The sequence below is a fragment of the Erigeron canadensis genome, chromosome 6, assembly GCF_010389155.1.
Source record: "Erigeron canadensis isolate Cc75 chromosome 6, C_canadensis_v1, whole genome shotgun sequence".
NCBI classification, from domain to species: Eukaryota; Viridiplantae; Streptophyta; class Magnoliopsida; order Asterales; family Asteraceae; genus Erigeron; species Erigeron canadensis.
This window is the reverse complement of record NC_057766.1, coordinates 26,008,420-26,021,767: the sequence shown is the minus strand read 5'-3', so window position 1 is coordinate 26,021,767 and position 13,348 is coordinate 26,008,420. Positions and strand designations below refer to the sequence as shown.

General features: G+C 29.3%; 1 protein-coding gene across 1 annotated transcript; it reads left to right on the top strand.

Annotated features, from left to right (window-relative positions):
• The first annotated feature begins 1,416 nt into the window (after positions 1-1,416).
• LOC122605059 (potassium channel SKOR-like) lies at positions 1,417-6,842 on the top strand. Its single transcript, XM_043777933.1, has 12 exons — positions 1,417-1,556; positions 1,716-1,958; positions 3,658-3,946; positions 4,029-4,368; positions 4,477-4,772; positions 4,866-5,045; positions 5,119-5,340; positions 5,415-5,603; positions 5,693-5,768; positions 5,861-6,155; positions 6,275-6,396; positions 6,510-6,842. The coding sequence occupies exons 2-12, from the start codon at positions 1,738-1,740 to the stop codon at positions 6,761-6,763; spliced, it is 2,484 nt and encodes an 827-aa protein (XP_043633868.1). The 5' UTR covers positions 1,417-1,556; positions 1,716-1,737; the 3' UTR covers positions 6,764-6,842.
• Positions 6,843-13,348: the final 6,506 nt, after the last annotated feature.

The following is a 13,348-nucleotide window of genomic DNA, read 5'->3' as shown; positions in this document are numbered from 1 at the left end:
AGAAGGGCTCCTTAGTTTAAGAGATATCATGGATTTAATGAAGCCAATGTGTTTTTGGTACAATAGTAACCGATATGGCTAAATTGCGTTGAATATGTTAAAAAAAAATAAGGATCTAATTATTGAAATCTCTTACGATTGAATGGAAAAAATAAAAAGAGATTGAGAAAGATTTACTATATTTAGTCTGATAATGCAATTGAAAATGGAGAGAAGATTTACATTCTCTTTATTCTTTATAAATTCAAGCGAATTGATGAAAATGAAAAAAATAATTGTTTTGTTTTGATAATGTTATAAGTGTTAATCTTAATTATTAATCAAAACTTTGTAATTCTTCTATATCTTGTACCAAACGACAAAATAATTTTATTTTCAAATCATCATTATCTTTTACACTTTTCATTTTTTATTAGATTTTACATCAAACACCAAGATTTAAATTTTATTTTCCGACAAATATATATATATATATATGGAAAAGGGAATATAAGGATGTCCGATACCTAAGCTTAGGTGTGGAACCTCTCACATACTAATATTTTATTATTTATTTTTGAATAAATAAATGCATGAGCCCCATGATTTTTATGGATTAAAAAAACAATATATGAATGTTCCACACCTAAGCTTAGATATCCGACAACCTTATATTCCCTTTCCCATATATATATATATATATATATATAAATGGTAGATGGGTAGGAACCACTTAGCCTCCTATATATATATATGCAAACGAACCCAAACTAGAGTTACTCCACTATGTAAAGAATCATGATTCATGAATACCTTGATTAAGGATTGCGTCACAAACCACAAAGTCACAAACTACAACCGCGAACTACATTATTTCATATTTTTTTTGAAAAATCTTTTACAAAAAGTACAATTTTAATGATGGAACTACTGTAACAAAATAATTAATTGCTATATATGATAGATTACCGCCACCGAAGATTGGTAGATTATTATCTGCACAAGTTTTGATCATATACAACAACAATACGTGTAAAAGTATATCAAAATTGATAGATATTCTAAAATTGCTTTCAACTTTAAAGATAACTTTTAAAATAAAATCAAGGGTCAAAATTTAAAATATTAAATTTGAATTTTAACCCTTTATTTTTATCCAAGAACCAAATGTTAAAAATGGTTCAACCTTACCTGTAAAATTGGATCAACTTTATGGAATACTTATCCTATAGAAGGACTTTTTTCAAAAATAATGGTTTTTATATATATTTGTATTTTGTTTTTGTGTATTCAATTGAGTTGTTGTATTTTTTGTTAATAAAAAAAACTACTCGTATAATATTTACAGACTTACATGTAAGACAAGTTTATTACTCTTTTTTATATACTGCATATAATAACTTTTTCTTACAGAATATTAAACAGAATCGATCTACCGATCGCTAGAGTAGAGAATCTCTTTTTCACAAATTTCATATATACAGAACACATATACACAGAACACATATATTATCCAACCATTCATTTCTTGTGAGTTGTGACTGATCACTCAAGAAGCAAGAGTTAATCGAAAAAAGGTATATCAACTTTCATAATTCCCACATTAATTAAGTTGCATATATAAAACTTCCATAATACAGACTACACAGTAAAAAAGATCCAAAAGATAAGTTTGTCTGTTCATTTATATGCAAAAGTTTGATATTTATCAATCAATATATCTTTCAAGTGATCAGGCAACTTGATATATTATATGAGATGAGAAACGAAGGGCAGCAAAGGAAAGTGATCAAGGATGATGATGAGGAAGAGTACAAAATAGAGGATTTTCGGGAAGACAAAAAACGAGGATGTCGTAACCTATTGACGACATTGTTGGCAGGGGATGTTGGTGGGCAGGACTCTAGTCACAATAGAGGATTTGATAGAGACAAGGTTGTCGATGGCATCAAAGGCTTCTTAATTCTCCCACAAAACAGGTTTTCTCTTTTCTTCTTCTTATTTTCTCCCTAAACTTCTTTCCCCATTTAAAATTTGGGAAATGATAAATACAGTTCATATGACAATGTTTAAGGTTTTTGATACTCGTGAAATTAATACTTACATGATTTACGGGTGTTAGAGGTCGGCAACTATCGGTAGTGGTGGCAACGTCGAGTGGTATAAGTTGAAATATTTTAGAAAATAATGGCTTAAAGAGTAAATTAGAATGATAAGGATTTAAAGTTTAAATTAGTTCATTAAGAGCAAATTAAGTAATTTTTAATAGTTTTTATTAAAAAAGATTCATTAAGGGTAATTAGGTCATTTTCAATTTAACTATTTCTAAAATAACGAGGGCCTAGAATTTTTATAAAGGAGTATAGTTATATAGACATAAAAGTGGGCTAAAAAAATATGACAGAGATATGTTATAAAATTAATTTTAAATATAAAAGAGAGATAAAATACATCATTCTCATAATATTTTCAGTTGTAAGTAACCGACCAATTGGTGTAGGCTTCATTATCAGTCATCTTCCTAATTTAGTCAATACAAAGTTGGTTCGTTCATTTGTGTATAATAATGGAAATCTTTTGGTGGCCCAATTCAAAATTCAAGCGAATTGTTTGGTCAACCAAACAATGTTTGGTCCTTTTTTTAATATAAAATCTGTTGTATGTATGCATAAGTGTGAGTGGTACTTTTTATTATTTATATTTCATATGGTTAGTTATAAATATAAAGTTGGTGGCCCATTGGTAAGTTCTTTGACCTTAGGAGGATCCACTTGGTTCGAGTCTGACTTCTCACATCTGTGAGAGTGGATTGATAGGGTTTTTTAATTATTTAAAAACATTATTAATTATTTAAAAAATATAGTTTGTTGGGTTGTTAATGAGAGTGTAGAAATAAAGTTTAGTTGGGTTGGGTAGATATAAGACAGATAAATTAGTTTTTTAATGAATAGTATGGGTGGGTTGAGTTGTGAATGGGATGATCTGAATATTCTATTTGTTAACTATATTATAATTAAGAGAAAATCGCGTCATTAGCCATATTTCATTGCGATTATACCAAATTAGCCAAGTTTTTTTGGATTTTCACAAAATAACCAGCAAAATCGCAATAAACTAACAAAATCGCAATGAGATCTTCAAAATCGCAATGAGAACGTCAAAATCGCAATGAGATTAACGGAATCGCAATGAGATTATGAAGAATCGCAACGAGATCTTGAGAATCGCAATGCGATTCTTCTGCATAATCTCTATGAGATTCTTCTGCAGAATCTCTACGAGATATCAGAATCGCATTGCGATTCTTAGAATCTCGTTGCGATTTTGAAGTTCTCGTTGCGATTTTGAAGATCTCATTGCGATTTTGTCAGTTTATTGCGATTTTGTTGGTTATTTTGTGAAAATTCAAAAAAACTTGGCTAATTTGATATAATGGCAATAAAATTTGGCTAATGACGTAATTTTCTCTATAATTAATCATGTGATGATTTAGTTGATAAAAACCTTTTAATCCATACATGAAATTTAAAAAAAAACATTAACATTAGACCGTAGTTTAATCAAGTGTACACACAGGATTAAAGTCTAGTTTAACATCAAGTTGAAATTAAAATTGCTTCAAATTATAAATTTAATGGATTCATCACATGCCAACACTTTTAATCTTCTATGATGCAGATGGTACAAGGCTTGGGAGAATTTCATATTATTATGCGCAGTTTACTCTTCTTTCTTCACACCCATGGAATTCGGGTTTTTCAGAGGGTTGCCGGATCACCTATATCTACTAGACATTCTTAGTCAGGCTGCGTTTTTCGGCGACATTGTCCTTCAGTTCTTTGTTGCCTACAGAGACAGTCAGACCTACAAAATCATCCTTAGCCGTCGTCTCATTGCCATTCGATACTTAAAGTCTCATTTCATCTTTGATCTACTTGCGTGCATGCCTTGGGACATAATTTACACGGTATAATTAACTCTAAACTCCATAAAAATACAGATAATATATAGTTTTTCATTATTAATGCTTATAGTATTACACTAATCAGACTTGTGGCAGAAAAGAAGAAGTAAGATATCTATTACTAATAAGATTGGTTCGGGCAAGAAAGGTTCATGACTTTTTCTCCAAGTTAGAAAAGGACATACGCATCAATTATTTGTTTTCGAGAATCATAAAACTTATTGCTGTTGAGCTCTACTGTACGCATACAGCAGCATGTATATTCTATTATCTGGCTACAACTCTCCCAGCCGCAGAAGAAGAATACACATGGATTGGGAGCCTAAAACTCGGTGATTATAGCTACTCAAACTTTAGAGAAATTGATCTTTGGAAGCGCTATATAACTTCATTATACTTTGCAATTGTTACAATGGCAACATTAGGTATATATTACTTTATCATTTCTTAGGTATAACTTCTAGTGTTTGCCTTATTGAGATATGTAACATATAATGTATATGATGAATGACTTTGGATTTGTTTTTCTATAGGTTATGGTGATATACATGCAGTAAATTTGAGAGAAATGATATTTGTTATGGTTTACGTGTCGTTTGACATGGTTCTGGGTGCTTATTTAGTCGGTAACATGACAGCATTAATTGTGAAAGGATCAAAAACAGAACGATACAGGGATAGAATGACAGATCTCCTTAGATATATGGACAGAAATAGATTAGGAAGAGATATACGTAATCAGATTAAAGGTCATATGCGGTTACAATATGATAGCAGCTATACTGATTCTGTTGTTATTCAAGACCTTCCAAGCTCTATCCGGGCCAAGGTACTCATATTAGAAAATTGCAGTTAAATTTTCACATTTTTACATTGAAACTAGCTTGAACTCAACGATATCCGCCTTTATTATGCCTTGCAGATATCCGAAACTCTATACAAGCCATATATTGAACAAGTTTCTCTGTTTAGGGGATGCTCTTTGGAATTCATTAATCACATTGTGGGTAGAGTTCATGAAGAGTTTTTCCTTCCCGGTGAAGTAATATTAGAACAAGGGGTTGTGGTTGATCAACTTTACTTCGTGTGTCATGGAAATCTGGTAAATTTATCTATTATTACATCTATATGACTATGATATATATGATTAAGACTAATGAATACAAATTGTACAGGAAGCGGTAGTTGTATGTGAAAATGGATCTGAAGAAACAATATCAGTTTTAAAACCTCATGACTCGTTTGGAGAGGTTTCCATATTATGCAACATTGCCCAACCTTACACAATTCAAGTTCAAGACCTTAGTCGAGTTTTGAGGCTTGATAAACAATCTTTCACTAACATCCTTGAGATATATTTTCAAGATGGGCAGAAGATTCTGAATAATCTACTAGAGGTCATATATAGCTTAAAGTAGTATGTTTTACATCTATTATATCTTTATATTTATCTTGAAACATTTGGTGGCAGGATAATAAAAATGATGCTCGCGTGAAACATGTGGTGACAGATATTACGGTTCATATTGGAATGCAAGAGGCAGAACTTGCATTGAGGGTTAATAGTTCAGCTTATAATGGAGACTTATCTCAACTAAAAAGCTTAATCCGGGCCGGGGCTGACCTAAACAAGACAGATTATGATGGAAGGTCACCCTTGGTATATTATCTTTTTATCAAATTGAACTATTTAAAAAGCTTTAAAGAACAGCATAAATTTTGTTAACAAGTAGTAATTTGTATGAACAGCATCTTGCTGCATCAAAAGGACATGAAGATATCGTTTTTTTCCTCATTCAAAATGGTGTAAAATTGAACATTTCAGGTAAACTTCAACTAAATTCTGTTTCCAAATAGATTCCAGTGCTTAACCTTTTTCGTCATTAAGATTAATCTACTTCGTTATCTGACTCATAGACAATTTTGGGAATACGCCATTATTGGAAGCCATCAAGAATGGACATGATACTATTGCTTCCCTAATTGGAAAACACGGTGGTTTACTGAATATTAAAGATCCTGGTAGTTTTTTGTGTTCATATGTGGCAAAAGGGGACATAGACTTTATCAGACGGATCCTTTCAAACGGAATTGATCCAAATTCAATAGACTATGATTTCCGAACTCCATTACATGTAGCAACCTCACAAGGATCTTATTTGATTGCCAAGCTACTAGTTGAGGCTGGAGCTAGTGTTCAGTTGAAAGACAGGTAGAACTTTCTGTTTATATATTCATATCCATCATTTAAGAAATTTGTCAATTGAAATAACTGAATCCAAATGAAACAAGAAAATATAATACTAGTCTTTCTTTAATGGCCATATGCAGATGGGGTAACACACCGATTAATGAAGCGAGATTATCCGGAAACAATACGCTGATTAAACTGGTTGAAGAAGCCAAATCTTTCCAGCAGTCAGATTTCTCTTCATGCTCCCAAGAAAAAACAGGTATACAAAATTCTTGAGTTCTAGTTTCCTTGTGTTTGAAAAATTGCTTAATTCAATATTAATTAGCATACTTTCAAGACACCCTTCAAATAATGAACTTATTTAAAATTTAGAGTCAGATAGAATGCCGCGAAGGAAATGTACTGTTTACCCATTTCAACCATGGGAACCAAAGGATCAAACCAAGTATGGAGTTGTACTATGGGTTCCAGAAAACATCGACGAGCTCATGAAAACAGCAGCAACTCATTTGAATTTGGACCTTCTTCCCGCTTCTTGTATTATAACAGAAGATGCCGGCAAAATTTTTGATGCAGATATGATTATAGATGGTCAGAAGCTCTACTTAGTCACCACCCAAGCATGATTTATCATTTATGTATCAGTCTTAACATTTCATGCTGCAAAGTTTGATATTGTTGCAATATACATAATTTTGGCCCAAATGTATGCGATTAATGTTTGGTTTGTTTGATCCATCATGTTGACAGCACCAAAAATTTATGCTGTTGACCAATTAGGATCCAGGAATTTTGTTTAATTTTTCTACTAAACCCGGTTCAATCCGGGCAAATTAATGGTAAAAGTTTTATAAAAGTATATCTTCGTCACAGAAGTTGCAACAGTATAACGGTACTCATAACCTCGAGATAGTATACCTTATAATTAGTTTATTAACCCGTATAATATAAAATCTGTTATAGCAATATTATTTCGATGATGAAATATAAAAGACCATGTATAAATTATTAAAAATAACATCATAAAATAACAAAAATAAAAATCTAATAATTTAAAGAAAGAAAATGTTTATGACATCATAAATAAATTGAATAAAAATATTATACTTAAAAAAATAAAATTGAAAGTGACAAATAAGTTATTTTTATAAATAATGATGTCATCACAATTCTCTTAAGATTTTAATCCTTAACTTTTTACATGTAATAAAAAATGACTCTTAGTCAACTGCATCTTTAATATTCCCAGTTTATGGTTTCCTCTCATGTAAACATGTTGTGCGGATCTCCAAGTGATAACTACAAGTCTACACAAATCTTGGCATACATAAGTTTAAAAAAAAAGAAATGTTAACTAATTTCTTTTAGCAATAAGGATATTTACAAGTTACGACATTATAGTAAGATGTTCATATATATCGAACGGGAAAAAGTATAGGTGTTTTTTTTTCACACTTAACTCGGGTGGTACAATGGAATGGAAAAGAGAGAGAGAAAATAAGAAACATTTCCCTTACACCGAGGAATAGAATCGAAAATGTTGAAGTGTAAATGGTTTTCATTATCTAAATTCTCTACAATTGTAGAGAATGGGTGAAGTCGATTTTTTTTGTTTAATGATATTATACGTGTTAATATTGATTGTTAATTAAACTTTGTATTTCTCTCACATCTCTTCTCTTTATATAACTAAGAGAGGATATGAAAATGCTTATTTGGCACCTTCTTTTAGATGACATGTAAAATTTTTTCTTATATGTCATACTTATATTAATTTCCTAATTTTTAGCATACTTTTAAAAATTATTTTTAACCCTAATCATAATTAATAGAAAAAATAAAAAGCTAAAAATTAAAATAATGAAAAAGAAAATAACAAGTCGGCTAAACATTATACATATTACTCTATGTATATCTCTTAAAAAAAACTTAATGGATGGCCATATATTCACAGAATAAGAAAAAGATTCGGCAAAACATGATAACATGTTATTTTAATTTAAGTTAATTATTATTATAATTAATTTTAAAACTTAATTTCATGTATATCTCTTAAAACTTAATGGATAGATTTTCTTTTTACCAAGATACAAATTTACGTTTATAATAATCTCTCTATATAACTAAGAGTTTTTTGATTACTTGACAATTATGGGAGAATGACATATACCTGCATTAATTTTTTAATTATAAACATTCTTTTAAAAATGATTTTTTATCCTAATCATCATTAACTAATAATAGAAAATAAATAAAAGTAAAAAGAAACTATATATGTAATAAATCTCTAAATGATCGGCTAATGGATATGTAGAATTATTTTCATCATTTAATTTAGTTCTAAAATATATATCTCTTTAGGGATTAATCACGGGAAAACAAACGTATTTTCCTATTTGTACACGGTTGCCCATTATACTTTTTTATTGATGAGGTTTACCCACATACTTTTCTTTTTTGTACATGGTTGACCAATATTACCTACTATCACAGGTAAATGGTCAACTTTTGGTCAACCGTGTACAAAAAAAAACTATGTGAGTAAACCTTATCAATAAAAAAGTATATGTAAAGTTCTAAAAATTTTATAGGTAATGCTCTATTTAGATATATGTCGTACAATATATCCAAAATTTGACAAGTTATTGTGAAACTTTGCTACACATACTAACCTACGTACATTATACGTGTTTTAAAAGTCAACAAAAATAAAAAAATTAACCTTCATTTTAGCACCTTGTATTAACTGTCCACCACAATTAAATTAAATAAAGCCAGATGGCTAAGTCTCAAGTGATCAATTGCATGACTCATGTTTTAACCGACTTTACATGATATATATGGTTCTTTTTATTTGAAGTTGTTTTTGTTAGCTTTCCTGATAAGTATTTCCTCATAATAAAAATAATATTAAGCTAAATAAAGCATGGGTGAGATTGGAACATAATTTGCTTGTGGCTGGAATTTTGTTGGAAGTTTATAAATAAAGCTTAAGTTGTTCAAATTGTGGAGAAGTCAAGAATGAAGGCTGGGTGAGTGCATGTGTGCGCGTGATTTTATATAGAGGCAGGAAAAGAAAGGTTACCAATAGAGAGTCTATTACTGAAATTAAGGTAAGCAAATAACTGAATTAATATATTTGTTAAACCGTTATTATTGATAGTAATTTAATGATTTATAATTAAAAAGATGATAAGTTCTGTTGATATCTTGAATGAGTGTTAGTTGTTGGCCTTAATTGTTCAACCCAAGTTTGATTGTGTAATGGGTCAAAGTGTCATTAGACTTAAGTATGTATTTTATGTTAGAAGTGTATTGTTTAATTAGATAAGGGGTGTTAATTGTAAGTCTATAGAACTGTCATAGGAACCGGTTACCAACAGGTATGTTGGTTGGATAGGCATCGGTTCAACATGTATATATATACCCATAAGCGCCTTTGTAAAAACTAACCCTCGTTTAATAAATAAAATATATTGTTTGGGTTCATCTTTTGCTTCTTGTTCTTATAGTTATGTTTTGATTCTTGATTATGGATTGGCAATAATCTGGGACAATATAGTTGTTATTGATAATAAATAGTAAGGGTTGTTGTAGCAACAACAATGACATTGGTTATTGTTTAATGATTCCATCTATTGTTTGTTGAAATCCCAGATAATAATTAGTCATATTTCTTTGTAATCTTCCTGGTATCTATTATGACTAGTTTTTATAATAATTATATCTAAATCTAAATATTAAGTATAACATAATAAATTAAATTTTGAGGGTGGTTTGTTGGACTCAAATTGGAAGAAGCAAAATGCAGATAAGATACGGCCATATGCTCAAATCTATATACATTGCTTGTTACTACTTAATTAATAAATTTAGGTGGTCATAAATTGGAAGTGTGTATGTTAGTAGCCAACGAACTCTACAAGGAACAAAAATGTAATTTATGTAGACTTTATACAAAATTGATAGCTTAGTATAAAGAAAAGTTATGTGTCGATGATAATGTACATTTATGTATGTTGTTTTCTTAATTAGTATTGTATGTGTTAGTGAATATTATGGAAATTTGAATAGGTCAAATGAAATTGTAATTTGAATGACCAAAATATGAAAGTGAAAATGGTTATCAATTGTAATGAACGTCGATGGAGTTATAAGTAAAATAAATGTGCATTATTCTAATAGGTACTATTGAACGTGGAATCGTCATAGCTAAGCAGGATAAACAGTTGCAAGGTGAGTTCTATTTTACAAGTATAATTAAAAGTGCCGGGGAACATAAAAGATAGTAAGTGCCGGGGGCACATAAAAATGATAAGTGCCGGGGGCATGTGAAATTGAAGTACTAGTACATTAAAGGGCCACCTAAAGTGCTGGGAGCACATAAAGTGTCAGGAACACATGAAATGCTGGGAGCACATAAATAGTTATGCCTGTAGATTAGAACTCACTAAGCATTAAGCTTACTTTTTAGTTGTTGACATTTTGTAGGTGGGGAAACGAGCACGGGAAAGGCTCGAGTAGACTGATATGCGAAATGTTGAATGCATGATATCTTTTGGTTATGTGGGACCGTAGCGATGTCTTTTGATACAAGCTCTGGGTACCTGTTTGAACGTTTGTAAAATAAAGTTTAAAAGTTGTGTTTAAAAATATGTAATTATGTTAATATTTGTAACGTTTGGACTAATGTCGGTGTAGTCATCTTTTGTATATAAATAAATTTAAAAAAAAAATAAAAATGTTATGGTCAAAATTGATAAAGTTTTATTAGAAATAAATGTTAAAAAGGGTTGGGTGTTTCAAGTGGTATCAGAGCGTTGGTTTAAGAGATTTAGGTACCTCATATAAGATACGTCGGCGTAAATTTAATTAGGGTGTTGTTTTGACAAATTAGAGATTGTTTGTACTTGGGAATTAAAGTACGTTCTGTATTTTGGCTTTAAAGGATGTAGTATCTTCATAATTATGTCCATATTATAACTATACTCTTACACACAACTCAACATCATTCTAATATATATCATTTTTAAACCACACGTTAAAAATGAAAATAATATAATTCATCGTACAACGCACGGGTCTTAAGACCTCGTTACAAAGAAAAAACAAGTTTTGAGGTCGGACACCAACATTCATTATTATTGAGTTGCAATGATATGCAACATCTACAACGTCAAAATGTTCAAAATTTTTGTATTTTGGGTTTCGTAGGAAATATTTGGTTGTTATTCCTTTTTTAGTAAGAAAGATTTGAATGTATTAAGTATGCGGAATCATCCATAAGATACTTTTTTTAGCCATACATCACTACTTATTTTTTTTTAATTAATCACGAAAAGATCAACGTACTTTTTCATTTGTACACGGTTGTCCATCATACTTTTTATTGATGAGGTTTACCCACATACTTTTTTTTTGTACACGGTTGACCCAAAGTTGACCGGTTTACCTGTGATAGTCGGTAATATTGGTCAATCGTGTACAAAAAAGAAAAGTATGTGTGTAAACCTCATCAATAAAAAAGTATAATGGGCAACTGTGTACAAATTAGAAAGTACGTTGGTCTTCCCGTGATTAATCCCATCTCTTAATCTCTTAATGAGTTGTCATTTTTTTAAATCTAAATTGTTATATTTATGTTATCATGTATTATCTTAATCATCAATTTTATTCATAATCCTAATTATTAATATTTTTTTTTTATTTTCTATATGAGTACAAAGATGTTTATATACATTATACAAATGTTTTTTTTAATATTATGTTTATCTTTTTGAAAGTATTAATTATATTAATTTTAATGAATATATATTATACATTTTTTTATGATTTATAAATATTTATACTTATTAGCCATGCTTTAACATATTTGACATATATCATATATTCAAAAACTATAATTTTATTGTTTTAATCAGTCGTAATCTAATAGATCTTAATATTATCATAAATTATGACTAATGATGTAAATATTGGTTATTGTATTTTATATTTATGTTCTCAATCAATCCCGCACAACGTGCGGGTTTAATCTAGTTCATTATCTATTTGTACTAAACAACATAATTCATTTTTTTTTCCCAATTACTCGATTACTAAATTCATTCTCTTTCTCGATCACTATTACCATTCTCTATTACATTTTCATTTCTCAGTTCTTTCTTAAATATAGTTTTTTTTTTAATTTAATTTACTTATAATGTCATAAACACCTTTTTTTTCTTAAAAGTTATTGCATTTTTAATTTTCTTTTTTTTAATATGTTATTGTTTTTTTTTTATTTATAAAAATGCTTTAATTATTTCAAAAACTCTAATAGTTTATACATGGTATTTTAAGTTCCATCATCTAAATGCTTTTGTAATAACAGATGTTTAAACTATTTGCATATAACATATTATGCAGTTTAATAAGCTAATTATAATATATATACTATTTTAAGGTTATGTGTACCGTTAAACTATTGCAACTTCAGTGATGAATATATGTTTTTATAAAACTTTAATTAATATATCCGGGTTAAATCCAGGTTAATTAACTAGTAAAAATATAATACTGGTATAATCTTTAGTTGAATTGAAATAAAATGTTTTAAATAACTTTTTAAAGTAACAACAGGGTAATAACGGTAAATGAAAATGATCCTAAATTGTATTACCGGAAACAAAATCAAGAGGCGTAAAGCGCGTAGCTTTACATCTACGCAGTAAATTAAGACCGCCTTAAATATTTACGGCTATATGTATAAAAAAAGAATACAGATCCAAATTTCTTCTACTAAACCTCTCCACGGTATGTTTTTATCTATTTTTTTTATCTTTCAATTTTTCTATTTCGATTATTATAATTTCTGTTTTCAAGTTCGTTTGCATACATTTAGGGTTTTAAAAATCTTGTTGCTTGGTTCATAACATTTAAGGTTTGGATTCTGCAAATTATTTCTTTGATATTGTGTTTTATAAAATTGTTTCTATTTTCGATTTGTTTTTATATGATACCATTTATATATTATATATATATATATATATATATATTTCATCAAATAATAACAACTATTATCAACGGACCCATAATCTCCATGAAGCATTGTTGCCTATAAATTTTAATAAATTTCCAATAGTTGATTATTTTGATGAAATCTACTGTAAATGGTATCTTTTTGAAAACAATTGTATTTGGATATTAATTTTATTATGCTATTTTTTTTT

Excerpts from the sequence above, each read along its gene's own strand:
- LOC122605059 (XM_043777933.1), top strand. The coding sequence starts at position 1,738 with ATGAGAAACGAAGGGCAGCAAAGGAAAGTGATCAAGGATGATGATGAG. Across the intron at positions 5,769-5,860 it reads TGTAAAATTGAACATTTCAG|ACAATTTTGGGAATACGCCA; the intron begins GTAAACTTCAAC and ends TCTGACTCATAG. Across the intron at positions 6,156-6,274 it reads AGTGTTCAGTTGAAAGACAG|ATGGGGTAACACACCGATTA; the intron begins GTAGAACTTTCT and ends GGCCATATGCAG.